At 40.7% G+C, this 19,328-nt stretch overlaps 3 protein-coding genes across 5 annotated transcripts in view; all 3 read left to right on the top strand.

Annotated features, from left to right (window-relative positions):
- LOC118556125 (UDP-glucuronosyltransferase 2C1-like) overlaps positions 1-13,142 on the top strand; it is a 28,324-nt gene extending 15,182 nt beyond the window's left edge. The window contains exons 1-2 of one of the 3 annotated variants that reach the window (XM_036146690.1): positions 2,114-2,186; positions 10,550-13,141. In XM_036146690.1, the coding sequence (XP_036002583.1) occupies positions 10,553-12,139 (1,587 nt within the window). In that variant the 5' untranslated portion in view covers positions 2,114-2,186; positions 10,550-10,552 and the 3' untranslated portion in view covers positions 12,140-13,141. Of the gene's footprint in view, positions 1-2,113; positions 2,187-7,968; positions 8,064-10,549 lie in introns of those variants that run through there. The other 2 variants (XM_036146691.1, XM_036146692.1) reach the window with 2 other exon arrangements.
- On the top strand, positions 2,130-5,270 carry LOC118565748 (UDP-glucuronosyltransferase 2B15-like). The gene is made up of 2 exons (XM_036146688.1): positions 2,130-2,186; positions 3,553-5,270. The coding sequence occupies exon 2, from the start codon at positions 3,556-3,558 to the stop codon at positions 5,140-5,142; it is 1,587 nt and encodes a 528-aa protein (XP_036002581.1). The 5' UTR covers positions 2,130-2,186; positions 3,553-3,555; the 3' UTR covers positions 5,143-5,270.
- A 1,225-nt stretch (positions 13,143-14,367) lies between the features above and the next one.
- Positions 14,368-18,389, top strand: si:dkey-165a24.9 (G-protein coupled receptor 4). Its single transcript, XM_012854218.3, has 2 exons — positions 14,368-15,414; positions 17,335-18,389. The coding sequence occupies exons 1-2, from the start codon at positions 14,834-14,836 to the stop codon at positions 17,738-17,740; spliced, it is 987 nt and encodes a 328-aa protein (XP_012709672.2). The 5' UTR covers positions 14,368-14,833; the 3' UTR covers positions 17,741-18,389.
- The last annotated feature ends 939 nt before the right edge of the window (positions 18,390-19,328 follow it).

The raw sequence follows: 19,328 nt of genomic DNA, 5'->3' as shown, positions 1-19,328 counted from the left end.
TCAGAGTCACCTGGCGACATCGTAACGTAGAGCTGCGTATCATCTGCATAGTCATGGTAACTAATCTTGTACCTTGTTTTAACCTCAGATAGTGGGAGCATATAGTTATTGAATAGAAGAGGTCCCAGTATTGAACCTAGGGGTACCCCACATGTGATTTTTGTCCAATCTGATGAGAAGTTATCAATTGACACAAAGAAGTCCTTGTTCTTTAGGTAGGATTTTAACCAGTTGAGTGCTGTACCAGACCCAGCTCTTCAGTTGATTTAATAATATTTCATAGTCAACAGTGTCAAATGCTGCGCTGAGTCCAACTGAACTAGCACTGTGGTTCTTCCAGTCTGTATTTAGTATGTGGATGTAATCAAACTCTTTGACGAGGACGGTCTCAGTACTGTGGTGAACACGGAAACCAGACAAAAAAAAACACCAAAGCGGGCGCAGGTGAAGGTAGACAGAAAGGCTGAACTGAAATTCTGCATACATTTGCAGCATAAAAGCACTGACATTGTTGGGGTATGCCTGATGTATTCTGCAGGATGTGAGAAACATCCTATGTGCAAGTTGTCTGCCTGAACTAGCTGACTAGCTTAGTTTCTAATCAGTCTCAAAGACCTGATGGCTAAACTATTTTACTTTATCAGTGAGCTCTAATCATATACATTATGAAAATAAAATATCATCAGAATCACAATATTACCATTTTTACTGAACACTGAACCATCTATTAGGCCTACCCAATAGTAGTCATTAGAAATAAGTCAATTGACTTATCACACCATTATATTTCAATACATGAAATTAAAGACACATATGGCAAAAAATCTGACACGAGCCCCAGTTCAGTTTGGCCGCGTACTGCTCGGCTCCACCCGCTTGTAATTGTTTCAGGAGCAGTTTTTTTCAGGGCCAGCCTGGTTCCTCCAGCTCTACTATATAGCAGGACCAAGCCAAATATCTCTGGTGTGTATTTGTCTGACCGAAAGTAATGGGAATGTATTTTTTTTTAGCACTGTTCTTTGCCATTTACCTTTGTTTAGTAAACATAACAGAACAATAGTGAAAAGCCTTTAATACAGGTTTTATTAAAGAAACTATGTCTTGGGCTTGTGGTGATTCATTTAAATGACTGCACATACAAAATGGGGTGATAAAAAAATTAAAAACAATTTACAACACTGTAAAAAATCAAGAAACTGTAATGTCATTATGAGACTGGAGTAAAATGTTGAGACATCTGGCTCAGAATGCACACATAGAACACCAACAGAAATGACAAACACTGATAAAGAAAGAAAAAGGCATCCTAAGAAGACGGGTTAATATTGACATCTTGGAGAATTGAGTTTGGCTCTTATGAGTAGAGATATGGGATTTTTGCCCAATCTCTGCATTGAAATTGATTTGAATGAGGACAGCATCCTAATATTTGTATGGAAAACTAGTACTGGCAAGAGAGATTTCTGTATTTTTTTTCATTCCTGGGTACAACCTGCATACTCAATTTTGCTGCTCCACCCACAAATGCATTTTACTTACTAATATGCCACCATTTCAGAGGAAATAAACAGAATATGCATTGTTACAGCAACGTACCAACTGACCAAATTTTTCATTAACTTACTTTTTGTGCTAAATTCTGATGTTATATTAGATCATGTAACCAATGTCGTTTTCAAGATAAATCTTAGTAACTTACCTCTAGCACAAAGAGTGAACTTTGTCTGAAGCTTTCAATGTTTCACTGTGTAAAAACGGAGGTGTGTGCAAATTAAATTTGTACGGCAAAGAGCACATGCCCAGTGATGAGATAACCTGAAAGCATAAGCAATAAACACCTCATGACTTGAGAGTGTGCAAAAAGAGCTGACATGAATTAGAAATATACTTTAACTAACATCTCACAAAACCTGTTGATTCTGAATAACTCATAGCCAAATTAGTGCCTAAATTTATAGTACTTACACAATATGTTCAAATGAGTAACATAACGTTTTACCTTCAAGCATGTGTCATGAACTCATGTGACTTAACCTTTAAGCTACATAACGGACTTTGTCCCATAAACTGAGGGCATCTGTGTTCTAAATCTCTGCTGTGTGCAAATAAATATCAAATACTATCCTGGCTCCCGGAGGACCAGCTGCACATATCATATTCTGGGAATCAGGTTCAACAACAACCAGGTGAGATAATTAACAAACCCTTTATACGAATAAACAGCACTAAAAATCATCTGAGTACAAATGCTGGCAAGGAGTAGTATCATATTTTACAATCTCTACTCTCAGTCTGGATAAAATATACTTTGAAATATGTTATTTTCCATGGTCACTGCTCTGCATATTATGTGTTATATTTCTTTGTAGTCAATTTATGACATTTAGCAATTACAAAAGTGTAAGCGTCAACCAGAATAATGATAGAAAATGCGCACAAACACACACGTACTGATTTTTGGATAACACGTGACTTGGCACACTCACTCAGTTTGTTTGGTCATATTCCATAAATTTAAATATTATTGAAAAGAGCATTTTTTTCCAACTGAATTCACAAAGGGAAACAAATGTTATATATTAAATTTTAAAAGCTTATTTTAATTAATTATGATGTGTTTTTGCTAATTTACAGCTAATGAAAACATGACATGTATGATATATATATATATATATATATATATATATATATATATATATATATATATATATATATATATATATATATAAATGTACTTTTAGTTACTTAAGTTAACAAGAAATTGAAGAAAACAAGGATTGTCTAATTTTTTTCCATTGCTGTATAGATGGAATGCATATTGCAAATGTTAGAGTGCCTCTTTACCCTGATCCTCCTACATTAGGCCCACTTAATCCAAAAGCCTTTTAAAGTCACTGAATCACTAAAAAAATATCTATCCATGTGCATTTTATTGATAAGTAAAAGTAATTATGATTATTATTATTTATAAAATGTGGTAATGTTAAATCATGGCAGCTGTTAGAAGCCATTATCATTATAGAATGTATCCATTTTGTTGGGATGGGGCAACAGAAATAGGTTGAGAACCACTGACCGACACCTTTTTAATTCATCTCACTCTAAGTATATACAGGCCCTTTCCTTTACAATCCAATTTTCTTCCCCAACTTAATAGCAGTTGGCAGTCTTGGAGTTCCTAAATGGTGAAAGAGAGGCCGTCTGCTTATTTCCTTGTGTTCCTGGGGTACCTCAATAGCCATGTGGGCAATAATGGCGCTACCTGGAAGGTAGTGATTGGGAGGAGCAGATTCCACAATCTGAAAGTGAATCAGGGTGTTGATGTTTTGTTGCTGGATGTCTGAGCTTGGCTTTCCACAACAAACCTCATGTTCCAGCACACAGTTCTTCAGAAGTTTAGCCAGGTCACCTTGACCTTGACTCGGTGATTAATTCTTATCATTAAAAAGAACAAAGCAGAGTAAATACAAAAAGTTACCAAATTGACATTAGAGTCTAAAATTTTTTGTTTTTGTTTTACAATTATTTCATTTTGTGTTTTTATTCCCCCAGGAAATGTCAAACATGGTGTCTGCATTTTTTGCACTCTTCTGCTTTCTGTTGCTCCAATCCTCATCCTGTAGAGGCAGTAAGATCCTGGTTGTGCCTGTGGATGGCAGCCACTGGATCAACATGAAGATTATCCTTGAAGAGCTTCACTCCAGGGGTCACGAAATCACAGTTCTGCGCTCTGACAAAAGCTGGTACATCCGCAGTGACTCCTCCATTTATACCTCAATCAATATCCCAATGTTGGAGGATGAGACAGACAGAGACTTTTACATTGAAATGATCCAGGATGTGATGGATCGCCGCAGCTACCCTGCTTTTATACGCACATTTTACCAACAGCACTTGCTTACATCTATAATAGGACATGGTCATAAGATGCTGGCAAAATTATCTGCTAAAATGTTAGAGGACGCAGTGTTAATGAAGAGGTTGCAGGACACTAAATTTGACATAATATTGACAGACCCTGCCCTTACTTTTGGGGTTATTCTGGGTAGTTACCTCAAGCTGCCGATGGTCTTTAATGTTCGCTGGATTAACACAGGAGAGGGGCATTTTACCATGGCTCCAACTCCTGTCTCCTATGTCCCCATATCAGGAAGTCAACTTCACGATCAGATGGATTTTCTGGAGAGGATAAAGAATATGTTGCATTATCTCTACGGTGTTTATGAGCAATACGTCGTCATTAACCCAGCCTACACAGAGCTCTTCCAGAAGCACTTTCCTCCTGGGACTGACTTGGTATCTCTGGAGCTCTCAGCTGATATCTGGCTTTTCAGGGCAGATTTTGTGTTTGAGTTTCCTCGGCCCACCATGCCCAATGTGGTGTACATAGGGGGGTTCCAGTGCAAGGAGGCCAAACCTCTCCCTGATGATTTGGAGGCATTCATGGAGAGTTCTGGGGAACACGGGGTGGTGGTCATGTCTCTGGGAACACTGGTGTCAGCTTTACCTCCTGGGATCACGGAAGCCATCGCTGCTGCTTTTGCTCAACTCCCTCAGAAGGTGATTTGGCGTTTTGAAGGTGAAAAACCATCATCTCTGGGAAATAACACCCGGCTGGTACAGTGGCTGCCCCAGAAGGATCTCCTTGGACACCCTAAGACAAGAGTCTTTATAGCCCATGGAGGGACCAATGGCATGTATGAAGCCATCTATCATGGCGTTCCTGTTCTTGGTTTGCCCCTCCTATTTGATCAATTTGACAACCTACTCAGATTGAAGGTGCGCGGTGCAGCTCGGGTGATGGAGGTCCGATCTCTGACCAAAGACAATTTCTTGGAGGCTCTGAAGGACCTCTTAGAGAATCCATCTTACCGTAACAACATCCAGCGCCTCTCTCGGCTACACCGTGACCGACCAATGTCTCCAATGGACACAGCAATCTTCTGGATTGAGTACGTCATCAGGAACAAGGGAGCTGGCCACCTAAAGTCAGCAGGTTTCAGTCTGCCTTGGTATTCCTACTTCTGCCTAGATGTAGTAGTCTTCATATTTGTCATAATTGGAGCCTTCATCTGGGGTTCAGTCTTGGTCTGTAGGTTACTCTGCTGCAGGAAGTCCAACAAGAAGATGAAACCAGAGTAATTAACCAAAAATGTAACTTTCATAGCTTTCTATCTGAAGTACATGTTGCCTAACACTACCATGCTTTATATTGTACAGTACAAACATCTTTTCTTCATACACTAACTTGATTTAAAATATTAAAACTCTTAAACAACATTTACCATGTTTTGAAGTCTTGTTTATGGACCTAGAAAACAAACACTGTATGTTAGTCATACAACTCAGGTGTGAATATTTATCACGCACCGTGAATTAATGTGTCTACATGTGTCTTTGTCCTCACATAAGGCGTACCAGATAATGAGGCGCATTAAATTTTGTTCACAATTGTGTAATACCACCTCCCTCCTGAGAAGGACGGCTAACCATCTCCGTTGGTAGGACAGAGTAGTTGGACTACACTGCCCTTTTTCTAAAATAAGGCCAAAATAAACGCAACCTTTACATTGATTTAACTTCCTTGGTTTATTGTTGCTAGCACGTACTCCGGGTGCGGGCTGCCTTACATGAATGCGCTTCTAGTTTCGTTACATTACATTACAGTCAGGCAGTCTTGTAGACAGCTCAGGGGTCTGATCAGGTGGTGACATTATGTACCGTAATGCTCCAAATATCCATTGAGAATCACAATATTAGCACTTTAATAAAATATTCAATGGTTTACCGGGCCTAACCAATACTAGAATCATTAATGAACTTAGTCATGAGACCAATATATTTCAACATAACTACCTGTAGTTTGAAGACAATTTATTATTTACATAAAGAAACAGGAATCTGTCAAACAGATAAGATGTAAACCAACCTAATGCTTTTCCCTACAACACGTTCTAAGAGAATATTGTAATCAACTGTATCACATGCAGCGCTGAGATTTAACAGGCCAAGTACGGAGACATGGCCATTATCTGAGGATAGGAAAATATCATTAGTGACTTTCACCAGAGCTGTTTCAGTGCTACAATGAGCTCTGAAGGGAAGAGCGGGTGTTATCCGGAAGCTAATAGCATTTATACTAGCAGACATTCGGTGCTAACTGTAAAAAACTTTAGCTTTATTTTAGTTGTAATGAGCGGACCAGATAACACAAACATCAATATCCCATCAGTGTATAAAACCCTTGTGGAGATAACGTTTGTTGTAACCATAAAAACACACTCGAATTACATCAGCAATGGTATGGTACGAACAATGCTAGCAGGAGCTACCCTGAAAGCTCCAGGTGTTTCAAAAACATGATTAAAATGCATTACGTAAACCTTCTAAATAAACCATTTAACTTTCTCTGTTTATTTCTCTGTCAAACCTGTCAATGCCTCTGTGCCAGTTTGGTTCACTTTGGGCATCCAAGGGAAAGCAGTGCTCCAGGAAAAGCAGCGGGTATGCAGCGCTGCGGCAGGGCGAAACGCGGGCAGAACAGGCCGTTCCGAGGTCTTACATGAAGTCGAGTCCTGTGCATGCGAAACCCAGTTCACGTCAGCTTTCCTGCAACAGCTGAGAAAAAAATAAACAAAGATATTTTGGCATGGACAGATTCTCTGCTCCAGCATCTGATGCAGAAGTTAAGACTGCAGACTTAACTTTGATATCCAGCCGGCAGTTGACCGAGCCCAGTCAGATCCTCCACTCCGCGGAGGACGGGTTTCTCCCTATTGCTGTCCCAACAAAACAGCGGGAAATGAGTTTCACAGAAAGCACATTTTACCCAGCTTGTGAGTCTTTTGAGCGCCATGAGGGCGCATGGCTGGCTGGCTTGGTGGCTGGCTGGTCCCAGCCATGAATGCCAGCCATGGCCTGGGGACTAGAAGAATGAAGAGAATGAGGTGAAGTCTGGTTTCATAGCAGGTGCCCTGCTGAGAGAAGCTGTCCCTGCGTGGATGTGTGAAATTCCTTTGCTTACAACCCTTTTTGATTTTTCCCTCATGATACATATTGTTCCCAATTCAATCTGATCTTTTGCCCATGGTCTGATGGCACAACAGCGGCTTGTGCTGAAACAGTCCATGAAATGGGTTGGTGGTCTATTTGATTCTTAGTAGTAGTGCTTATTTCTGCATGTGATCTTGTTTGTATGTCTGTGGAGGTGTGTGTCTGTATGTGTGATTACAGGGGTATGAGTTCCTTCACAGCTTTAGTAAAGAACCTGTTTTTTAGTCTGTTTGTTTTGGATATAATATTCCTGAATCATTCACCTGATGGAAGTGGGACAAAAAAGCTCATTACCTGGGTGGGTGGGATCTGTGGCAAAACCTCTAGTCTTTTTCAGGACTCCTTCAACACAAACTGAGTCAAGATCTGGTAGGCAGCATCACACAATCCCCTGTACTGTCCTCACCACCCACGCTAAATCCTTCCTCCTCTGTGCCAAGCAGCTCCCGTACACAACTGTCACGTTGAGGCACAGGATGCTTTCAATTGTGGCCCTATAAAAGTTTGTAAGCAGCTTAGTAGGGAGACTGGACCGTTACAACTTCCTGAGAAAGAAGAGCTGTTGAAAAGACATAACATCCAGTTTTGGGTGTCCGTTAAATCTGTAAAGTTTGGGTTTTTCCCCAGTTCTAACAGCTCTCCCCATACTGGATTAATGCTTGGAGGTGAAAACACAAACAAAAGCACAAAGACCAACATTGAGAGCTGCATGCTGCTGCAGGCACACATGGCACCCGTTTTGGATATTTTTTCTTTTTATATTAGAAATATTTGAAGAAAAACATGCATGTAAATGTATGCAGATATGGTTAAGTATTTTTTTTTAAATACCCCTTGGTTACAGCTAAACCCAACGAGCTTATGAGACCGACCTTCGATCCTAACAATGGACTTTGTCTCACAGCATCAGGTTTTCTGCATGTAATGCCTGAGGTGGGTACATAAAACGTTCTTGGTTAAATGACAACAGACAGCTCAAATCACACTTCTGGAACTGGATTCACTAACAGGTTGGATCTCTGATTAACCTTTGTATGAACAAACCATCAAATCTAAGTGCTTTACATGCTGTTATCTGTGAAAGATATATGTGCTTTGTCTTGTATTAATTTTGCATTGCTGCAAGTGTATATTCTGTGTCATCGTGTGTGCTGTGTATAGCTACCCAGGTTGCATGTAAGGCCAGCAGTGGTTTTTAAACAAGTCATTCACACAAATGTCTCAATACATACTGCACCCTGGTGACAAAAATAATATTATTGGCTCATGTTTTATATGCAGATTAGAAAATATTTACATTTTCCCACACGCAACAGTCTTCAAAAAACATACCATCTACAAAAGTGATTTATGTATATCTGTGTAGAAATCTTTGCAAAATATACATAACTACTTTTTTTGGCCTTCGTGGCTGATCCTCATCTTGTAGATAATGTCATACTTCTGATTTATCTGATGTGTCAACAGGTCAATGTGCACCAAGCGTTCTGGTTCATTCAAATAGTCGTGGAGCAATATTGTTTTTGAGAGAAGTGACTTTCTTCCAAACAGTCATACATTTTTATTTTTTTTCCTGTTTTACCTTTATATACCTCAGCATATTCCCAAACTATGTATTTTTTTCTTTTTCTTTTTGCTATAACAAGTTGTTTAGTTACTGGCAATAACTGGTCTATGTGAAAATAACACATGAAATGAAGCAGGCAGAGTCAAAACTGTCAATTGATTTATTATACTTTATTACTAAACATAAAACAAAACCCAAACAATTAGGCAGTGGTAAATGTGGCCATTGGGCTATGCTAAGCTGGCACCACAGTTTTCAGTCATTGACAGATCAGAAGGTACATACGTTTCTGAGGAGTTCATAAAGTCTAAGTTATCATTAACTGTCCCTCAGAGAATACATCTGGCAGGTTGAATATCTTACAGGAAAGTGTCCCATAAAATTATGTCTTAGACATTTTGGCGGCTGGTTTATCACCAATCTAAGACATAAACATATTTTCTTTGCAGCATATGTAACATTATTATAAAGTCTAATCAGGCATCTGCAACACAGTTGCCACAGATGTTTTAAACGATGTGATAAAGGTCAACTTTTAATGGCACTCAGTGTCCATCCTATGGACCAGGCACAGTGTCAATGGGTTGTCACTGATATCTGGCACTTTAGTTACCTGACTCCGCTAGATGGATTTCCTCCGCATATCCATCTGGAAACCTTCCGTTGAAGTAATTTTGGGAAGGGGCGAAAATACTGGTTAGCTGATTGGCCTATGTTAGTGATAGACGGAATAAACCAATCAGATCAACATGCTTCGTCGTCGCTCTGTTACGAGCGACGACGAAAACACAACCACAAGCCAAGCTACTCTTGCTGCTGCAGGTAAAGGCTCGTTAGCTCAGCAAAGAAATACTCTGTAATTCCGATAAAACTTGCTCGATAGCCACGCTAACGCTAGTTTCATCGGCTGAAGCCGCCATGTTCTTTAGACTGAACTGTCGCGCTTCTCGTTGCGTCACACCTCAACCCGCTTCAAAGCCAACGCTGATTGGACGTTCGTTTGGTGAACGGCTCCAAATTTTCTTTAACGGAAAGTAGCCAGACTGATCTGCGAGTGAAACCTTGAAAGCTTGCGAGATCAGGATGGTCTCACGAGGCTAGCACTTTAGTGGCTCAGAGGCCACAAGAAGAAGGGAGACATGTCATGTGTAAGAGATATGAAACATATTATTTTTAACAAAAGTTTTGGTTAAACTCAAAATAAAAAAAAATAAAAATGTGCATGAGTGAAGGATGTATGTGAAAGAAGAAAATTATCTACTAAGTAAACGATAACCGCATACCTGTGGAGCAGAGCTGAGACAAGTTACTTGACGGTCAGGGTTTACAAACCAAGGGGCTTAACGGGACCTCGGGTGTGGTCCTGCTCAGTCCTTGTCGTTGTGTATTAACTGCGCTTTTACATTTTAACCTGGTCCACTTTAAATTAACCAGTTTGTTTGGCTTGGTGTAAAAGATAATCTGAACTCTGGTGCAGAACAAACAAGCAAACTCTGGTCAGCCTGGATATTGGGTCACATAAAGTTGTAATGCATACAGACTAGCCAAAGAGGGCATATTCCTTGTCTACCGACATATGTAATCTACAAACCTTTACACCTTCACCTAAAGTCTGCCTTTATCATCAATTGCCTTGTCGTTGTGTTTGAACATGCCTGTATACTCCGGCCTAGCAAACCCTCACGATTCCTGCTTGTATAAAGGTGCTTTGACCAGCTGATTATGAATTCTGTTTTAAGTGTGCTTAATTATTAGCACCCAACTCCTGCTTGCTCTCCTAAATTATATAGAAGCAGCAAAGGTCTATTATTTCAATCTAGAGCTGTTGGCTAGTTTGAGTAGCAGAACTGCAACTCAAGGATTTTTTTTTTTTACATCTCTATGGGTTTGTTTTACAAGATTTATTGGTCCTCTTTGTTTCTGTTGCAGAAAATGTCCAACCTTGTCTTTGTGTTCCTGGCGGTCCTCTGCTTCCTGTTGCTCGGACCCTCTCACTGTAGAGGCAGTAAGATCCTGGTGGTGCCTGTGGATGGCAGCCACTGGATCAACATGAAGATTATCCTTGAAGAGCTTCACTCCAGGGGCCACACAATCACAGTTCTGCGCTCAGCCAAGAGCTGGTACATCCCCAGTGACTCCCCCATTTATACCTCAATCAATATCCCAATGTTGGAGGACGAGACGGACAGGAGCTTCTACAATAAAATGCTAAAAGATGTCATGAGTTGCCGCAGCCATCCCACTTTTATCCGCACATTTTACCAACAGCACTTGATCACGTCCATGTTAGGGAAAGGCCACGAGATTCTGGCCAGATCTGCTGCAACCATTTTAGAGGACGAAGATTTCATGAAGCGTTTGCAGGATACTAAGTTTGATCTCATGCTGACAGACCCTGCTCTTACTTTAGGCGTGATTCTCGGTAGTTACCTCAAGCTGCCGATGGTCTTTAACGTCCGCTGGATTAATAATGGAGAGGGTCACTTAACTATAGCTCCTTCTCCTGTCTCCTATGTCCCCATATCAGGAAGTGAACTTCACGATCAGATGGATTTTCTGGAGAGGATAAAGAATATGTTGCATTATCTCTACAGTGTTTATGAGCAATACGTCGTCATTAACCCAGCCTACTCAGAGCTTTTCCAGAAGCACTTCCCTCCTGGGACTGACTTGGTATCTCTGGAGCTCTCAGCTGATATCTGGCTTTTCAGGGCAGATTTTGTGTTTGAGTTTCCTCGGCCCACCATGCCCAATGTGGTGTACATAGGGGGGTTCCAGTGCAAGGAGGCCAAACCTCTGCCTGATGACTTGGAGGCATTCATGGAGAGTTCTGGGGAACACGGGGTGGTGGTCATGTCTGTAGGGACAGTGGTGTCAGCTCTGCCTCCAGAGATCACGGAAGCCATCGCTGCTGCTTTTGCTCAACTCCCTCAGAAGGTGATTTGGCGCTTTGAGAGTGAAAAACCATCGTCTCTGGGAAATAACACCCGGCTGGTAAAGTGGCTGCCCCAGAAGGATCTCCTTGGACACCCTAAGACAAGAGTCTTTATAGCCCATGGAGGGACCAATGGCATGTATGAAGCCATCTATCACGGTGTTCCTGTTTTGGGCTTGCCCCTCCTATTTGATCAATTTGACAACTTACTCAGATTGAAGGTGCGAGGTGCAGCTCGGGTGATGGAGGTCCGATCTCTGACCAAAGACAATTTCCTGGAGGCTCTGAAGGACCTCTTAGAGAATCCATCTTACCGTAACAACATCCAGCGCCTCTCTCGTCTACACCGTGACCGACCAATGTCTCCAATGGACACAGCAATCTTCTGGATTGAGTATGTTATCAGGAACAAAGGAGCTGGCCACCTAAAGTCAGCAGGTTTCAGTCTGCCTTGGTATTCCTACTTCTGCCTAGATGTAGCAGTCTTCATATTGGCCATAACTGGAGCCTTCATCTGGGGTTCAGTCTTGGTCTGTAGGTTACTCTGCTGCAGGAGGTCCCACAAGAAGATGAAACCAGAGTAATTCTAAAAAAAAAAAAAACTTCCTTTTTTATAAATGTTTAATGTTTCTACTGGGATCTGCCTGTAGGTGAACAAAAAATTAGAAGTTCTGCAATGTACCAACATTCCTGCCTCATACTTAATGTTATGTAAAGACCATAAAATTCTCGACCAACTTGTAAACTGCATTAAAATTATTTTTTTTCCTAGACACCTTGAATTCAGACAATATAAGAGCTTTTACAACAGATCTGATGCTGAGTTATGTTTTATTTGTCAGCTCTGTAGCTTTAAAGTTTAAAATATTTGATTATTTGTCTTGTTTTTTTAAAACCCGATAAAACATTACAAGCAGTCTGCCTTTGTGTTCCTACCTCTGCCTACATGCATCACTATTTGCACTGGCTATAACTGGATCCTCCACATGGGGTCCAGTTTCATTTTTTAGACTTCTCTGCTGCAGGAAGTCCACCAACAAGATTTAATCACAATAGATGAGCAAGTAGAGGAACTTAGCAACATTTTTGCTTCATAATCAGTAAAGAGATAAAAGTCAATTTGTTTGTTGCAATGAAGTTTTGTGTCCTAGAGAGCTGTCTTCTTGCAGATCACTGCAAGAAGACAGATTTAATCAAACCAAACCAATATCTACCCAGGTGGTTCTCAAAATATAAAGCGTCTGTGACTTCTCTAGGTTGTTACTGTCTCCACTGTGTTACCTGAATGCAGGACAACGCAAGTAAAAGTTTCCTAAATGAAACTGAATGGATTTTTGAACATTACCAATATTACATTGTTGATTAAGAAATTAAAAAAGCTTTAAAATGTCACAGAATTAACCGTATATGTGTATATTACTGTAATTGTTGATGCCATCAGACTTTGAATGTGAATACTGTGTTTTAGTCATTGAACTGATTACATGCTTGGGATTACAGGGGAGTGAATTGTTTGTATGTCTTTTTACATTGTAGAGCTTTAAAACGTATTAGTTACATAAAGGAACCATTTTTATAGATAGATAGATAGATAGATAGATAGATAGATAGATAGATAGATAGATAGATAGATAGATAGATAGATAGATAGATAGATAGATAGATAGATAGATAGATAGATAGATAGATAGATAGATAGATAGATAGATAGATAGATAGATAGATAGATAGATAGATAGATAGATAGATAGATTTAGTCTATCCTGACTTGTCTGTGCCATAGTTTTTGGAATATCCCTCTGCGAGTAAGAGATAACAACAGAATACCTTTAATAGAAGAACAATGACATAAACATTAATTCTGGCAGAAATGGCGGCGATGTTCCAATAAACTTCTGGAAAACGGTTTATCTTGCTGTCGCCATACTGGGATGGACTCAAGGAAAAGGTCACATTCAGGTGGCTTCCTGTTTCAGCGTGTTTATACCAGTCTAGAGGCTCGGCGAAGTTCACACCGGGGCACGGAGCGAGCTGGAGACGGCACAGAGGTTGAAAAGTCTCGTGGGACTTTCGGCTTGCAAGGTACCAAGTTGGGTTATTCAATAAATCAGAGATGTGTGACATTTAAAAGGAAACAAACTGAATGACCCAGCTCCCTTTGAAATGGCGTGGTAAAAATACAGCACGACACTTATTGTCTCAATAAATCCATTCTTTCCTCAAACAATTTGAATTGTCTGGCTTAGTTTTCCTCCCTTTGCTGAGAAAAACTACCCGGGAACCCAACGTTTTAGCTCACTCAGTGTTCACAAGCTAAAGCTAAATGATCTTTTTTAGTTAAAAAAAAAAGGATTACACTAACATTTTACTTTCGTTTAGCTGCCCTCTACTAAAACAGCTTTAACTCTTATCTGTTTCTGAGGTTTAAACACTGCAAGTCACTTGTGCATTTAATTTAAAAGATATATATATATATATATATATATATATATATATATATATATATATATACAATTGTGAAACAATGTACGCAAATTATTTCTAAATGGCACACATTTCATTTTATTAGGGTTATCAACACATCTTCTTGACCTACACCTTATATTTATGTTTAACAATGAGTCCCACTTTTCCTGCAGCAAAGATCACAAGAAGAGAGGGAAATAACGACTCTGGTCAGAGCCCTCTCCTGCAAGTCCCTAGAAAGCTGGTAAATTGCTTGAATTTAATTATAATGCAATAGCACAGAAAAATATGTATATATTTTTTTTCAGGTCAAAATACTGACTGGGTCAGGATGTCTCTGCTGTCCACCTTTGGTGGTTGCGACCGCAGGGTGGCAGGCAAAAAAAAAATAGAGAGAGCGTATGTTTTTGTTCTGTGCCAGAAAGGCGTTCTCCTGCTTCAGGATGTTGCCTTTAAAGCTGAAGAAGTGAGCTTCCTGTGGAGGAAGCGATCACAGAATAGACAAGGCCTGGGCCAGACACCGTGTTCCCAGCGTTTCTTGGGCTCAGGTCACCCATCTGCACAGTGCAGCGCCACCCTTCAGTGGACTCTAACTCGCCGTCGAGACACTTCTTCATGCATATGCAGGTGTGGAAGTATTGCATTGCAGGTTTTTACGGATGGATCCAGGAGGCTTTGAATGACGTTCTCCAGCTGCTGGGTGGATTTGTGAACGTTATGACATGGATGCGTCAAGCTCCCATTTGCCTTGAGCGAGTAAATGGTTATTTCTAAGCCAGGTGTCCTATGCCAGGCGCTCAACTAACAGAGACATGTCCAATGACACCTGCAACCTTCCTCTGGACACGGACATCTTTGGGCTGACCTGCGTCTACGGCGTCATCTTCTCCCTGGGCCTGCCCAGCAACCTGCTGTCTCTCTGGGGCTTGTACCACCTGGGTCGCTCGGGTGGGGGAGGCTGCCAGCTCGTCTACATCCTCAACCTGCTGCTGTCGGACCTCCTCCAGCTGCTCACCCTGCCCCTGTGGATCCTCTACCTCCAGGGTCCTCACCGCTGGCCCTACGGCCGGCTGACCTGCGAGCTGGTCGGCTACGTGTTCTACGGCAACGTCTACGCCAGCGTCATGTTCCTCTGTCTGATCGCCATGGACCGCTGCCTGGCCATCGTCTACCCGCTGAGCAGCCGCGGGGTGCGGACGGTGAAGGTTTCGGCGGTGCTGGGCGTGGCTGTGTGGGTCCTGACCTTCTTGTTCTGCCTGAGCGGGCTCCTGCCGTCCGTGTTTGACTCTGACCGGCTGCTGTGTCTGGAGAAGTATCCGGTCAGCCCCAGATACGCTCACTTCAAGATCATCACCGTGGCTCTGGGGTTTCTGCTGCCATGTGGTATTCTAGGGTGAGTTATCACCAGGAGCCAAACCGTTTGTATGCATAGTGTTTCATCTCTATAATTTTTATAATAATGAGTTTTTTCATACGTGTCAATTTGGGTGACTGAAGATGGCTGTCCTGAAGGATAAATGCCTTTTTTTTAACTTTTTCTGATTCTCCAGTTTGATTTGGTTTGTTCTGTCAAAGTGAGACTGTGTGGAGTAGTTATGAGCAGTCAGTATCTTACCTCCAGCAGACACAAGAGGGAAAAATGCCCCGGGTATTTCATGGTCACAGCTGGCCCTTTAGATCATTGAAAAGACCGTAGCTAAACAATTTAATCACTTCTTGGAGGAAAACTAAGTTATAAGTATCATTAATATAATATTGAAATCCACAGAAACAGCTTTGGTAAAGCTCTCCACTGACATGTTGATGGTATCTGATTCCAGAGGGTAATACACTGTATTAGCTTGATTAGATCAATCATCTGCTTTTGACACTGTGGCTCACGTCACATTGACAAAAAAGTCTGAGGGATTTCTTTGGTTTCTCTGATTTGGTTTTCAAATAGTTTCTCTTACCACTTAGACAGATCTTTCACAGTTTATATGAAAAAATACCTATTTTTCTAACACAGCTAATTTGTCTTGTGGGGTACATTTTTCCTCTATGTAAGATCATAAAGTGTTACAATGTTGTCTGTTGCCATTTGTCTGCCAGAAATCAAACAATGGCTTGAAAATAACTGCAGTATCACCTATCTGCACCTAATTGCTAACAAAACAGAGTTAGTTATTTTTTGTCCCTGATTTTTTGGCACCTTCTCTGCAAACCGATCTAAAACAAAAAACAAAAAACTTGGGGGTGTCTTTCAACAACTCTTTATTCCTTGAATATCATTCTAGACAGTTCACAGGTGTGAAATTGTTTTTTTTTTAATCATTTAAGGAATATTTAAAAGTTGGGATCAATGAAAAAGAAAGTGGTGGGTGCTTTTATCTCATCGCATTTGGACTATCGTGATAGTCTTCTACTTGTCTTAGCAAACCAGCTTTAGATCACCTTCAGACTGTACAGCAGCAAGACTCTTAACGAGGACCAACAGAAGAGACCGTAATACTCATTTTCTGGCCTCCTGGCAACCGGTTCTCTGTACAAAATAAGATGCATTTTAAAATGTTGGCCACTAAGGGCCCTGAACCTCAGAACCAAGTTTCTGAAAATGTTCAGAAGTAAATGGAGTCTTCCTCTTCCTCTCAGATTTTAAGAACATGTGACCAGAGGTTGTCGGTAGTACCACAAACTCACTTTAAAACACTCAGAGACTGGACTTTTCGTTCTGTGCTCTGAGTCTCTGTGCTCCATGACCTCCACTGACTAGTTAAGAAGTATTTAAAGACATTTTTATATCGACAAGTCTTTAACCAGACTGCCAAGTATATTTTGTTTTTCTGTTTATGTTTTTGTGACGCACTTTGTGATGTCTGTGATAGGTGCTGTATAAACACCTTTTACTTAGACGTGTCGCAACGGCCCGCATGATTAAAAAAAAAAGCAAACCGTCACCATCCTCTGTAAATGCATTGTTGTCAGAGTCGAGCTAAAACTGAGATAAAACTATGAAGCAAACTGAGTGTTGTTTACAGCAGGTAGAATACTAAATTCTCACAACTACTCAACACAAGCCCCCCCTTCCCTAAAAATAAGAGATGAAAAAAAACAACTATCCCCCCAAGTTCCAACACTGACATAAAGAGCAGAAACACGTACTTAACATAAAACTTTGAACTTATTCAAGGAAAAATCGAAGCAAATGTTCTTTTTAAAATACACAATAGACACAATAAGGAGGAATGGAAAGAGTAAAATGAAGCAGAATTGACATATTAAGAGTCTTTCTTCTTGCATTCTCTGTCTGATCTAAGCTTCTTCTTCTATCCAGGTACACCTCAGCACATATCTGGGTGACACTTCGGCGCTCCCCGTCGCTCTCCAACCACGAGCGCTACAAAATCGTAGGAATCCTGGTCGTGATAACCTTCAACTTCATCGTCGTGTTCGGACCCTACCACTTGGTGGGCGGATACCGGTTCGTGTCCCTGCTGCGGACCGACGAGCCCTGTCCGTTTGAGCAGTCCATCTTCTACGTCTACCGCCTCTGCTACGGCCTGACCAGCCTCAACACCTTACTGGATCCCCTCTTTTACATCTTCCTCTGCCCGGACGCTCGGCTAGAGCTGCAGAAGTCCCTGCCCTGTCTGAGGAGAGGACAGCACAGGCACAAAAACGTGACCATGAACATCAGATACCACCTGGACAAACAGACGGAGAACGAAACCAGACAGTAACTTTGGAACAATCTAGTGAGAGATTCTTTGAGTCAGAGCCACGGCGCCATCTAGTGGAAAAGCATGCAATTAATTTGAAGAACTGCTATTTCAGCTTCCTCTTGAAAACATAAATCAGCATAAATCCTCCAGAGTACAGAGGACTTGTGAGAGGATGGCAAGTATTGCTAAACGTTGTGCCTCCAGTACAATTATTTACGCTGCAGGACTGTTTTTAATTAAACACATTGGAGGGTTTTCTATCCTGAACAATCTTTTTTAGGACCATACCACAACATTTGAAGCTGATTCAGGTTTAAGCGTTTTTTTGAAGGCTAAAGCGTTGGACTTGCTGGTTTGCTTCTATTCGTTGTTCTGCTGCATAACCTGAATGCACTTGAGCTTATGGTCAAGAACTGATGGCCAGATTTTCTTCAACAGACACTTGGCTGCATGCACTAACATAAAGGCGGTATGGTAAAACGAGAAATCGGTGGTTACATTATAACGGCCGGGTTGCATTGAAACAAAGTGATGTGTTCCTCCGTTTTTATAACATAGTTTATAAATGTCAAGCACGAAAGCAGTGCATATATATATATATAAAATGATGCAGATTTACAAGCAGGATTCTGCGTCCTGTATTACAAAGAGTTATAAGGAAGTCAAGCTACTTGAGAAAAACTGCCCACAAACAACTTGGTTGCATGACAACAACGAGGCACCTCGAATATCAGAGATCTGTGGCTAAATGTACTGAGTAAAAAAATAAGAATAGAGTAGGTGTGACTAGTAAACCATGTCTGTACAACATCTAAGCCTAAATGAGGAAACCACGTGATGGTGTTTGCTGTTTGTCATTAGCAGGTTACATACACCCTGTACACACAGTTTCATCTGTAAACGTGTTCAGGAACAAGCCAGTCAAACGCTACATTGAAGGCACCACTCACGTTCTTTTCTCGTCGTTACTAATTTCATACTAAATACACGACAGCCGTTATAAGCAACAAAAGCAAAGTACTTCACACTTCCATAGCGCTGTGATAATATTTTACAGCACACCTCGATAGTGACCAATGAGCCAGACCTTCTTTCAGCCATTAATAGAAGTCTTCATCTCTACTTCTTAGTTGTTTTGGAAGTTTTTCTTTGGACAAAAGTATGAACTTTGACTTAAAAGGAATGGGATGGGCGGTGGGGATTCCCCTATTTTATGCCAAGTTTTTAGATACATTATATTTGTGCCACAATATAATTTATTTTTTGTTAATTTATAACAATGGCCTATGGCCCAGGTAAAATCAAAGTACAAACAATGTGAAACAGAATGAAAAAAAATTAACAGACTGAAAAATGTTGTACCCCTTAGTTCTTAAACTTTTATGAGGAACAATCAACAGCTTCTGAGGTTGGTATCAGAGGTTAAAAGCTTACTCACAGTGCTTTGAAAAAGTCATAGGCCACTCAAAAAACTTCTTCCAGTTATTTTTGTCATTTCTGTATTCCAGATCATTGTACAGGACAATTTGAACAAATACAAAAAGTGTTGTTTTTTTCAAGGTTTTTTTACATTTAAGCTGAGAAAATGGCTATCTGAGAAGATATG

Source organism: Fundulus heteroclitus, chromosome 14 (genome assembly GCF_011125445.2).
Source record: "Fundulus heteroclitus isolate FHET01 chromosome 14, MU-UCD_Fhet_4.1, whole genome shotgun sequence".
NCBI lineage: Eukaryota > Metazoa > Chordata > Actinopteri > Cyprinodontiformes > Fundulidae > Fundulus > Fundulus heteroclitus.
This window is presented reverse-complemented; position numbering and strand designations above follow the sequence as displayed.

What these genes read in the sequence shown, in the direction of transcription:
- LOC118565748 (XM_036146688.1), top strand. Translation starts at nt 3,556, where the DNA reads ATGTCAAACATGGTGTCTGCATTTTTTGCACTCTTCTGCTTTCTGTTG.
- si:dkey-165a24.9 (XM_012854218.3), top strand. Translation starts at nt 14,834, where the DNA reads ATGTCCAATGACACCTGCAACCTTCCTCTGGACACGGACATCTTTGGG. An exon ending in CTGCCATGTGGTATTCTAGG is followed by an intron (nt 15,415 to 17,334) that starts GTGAGTTATCAC and finishes TCTTCTATCCAG; the next exon opens with GTACACCTCAGCACATATCT.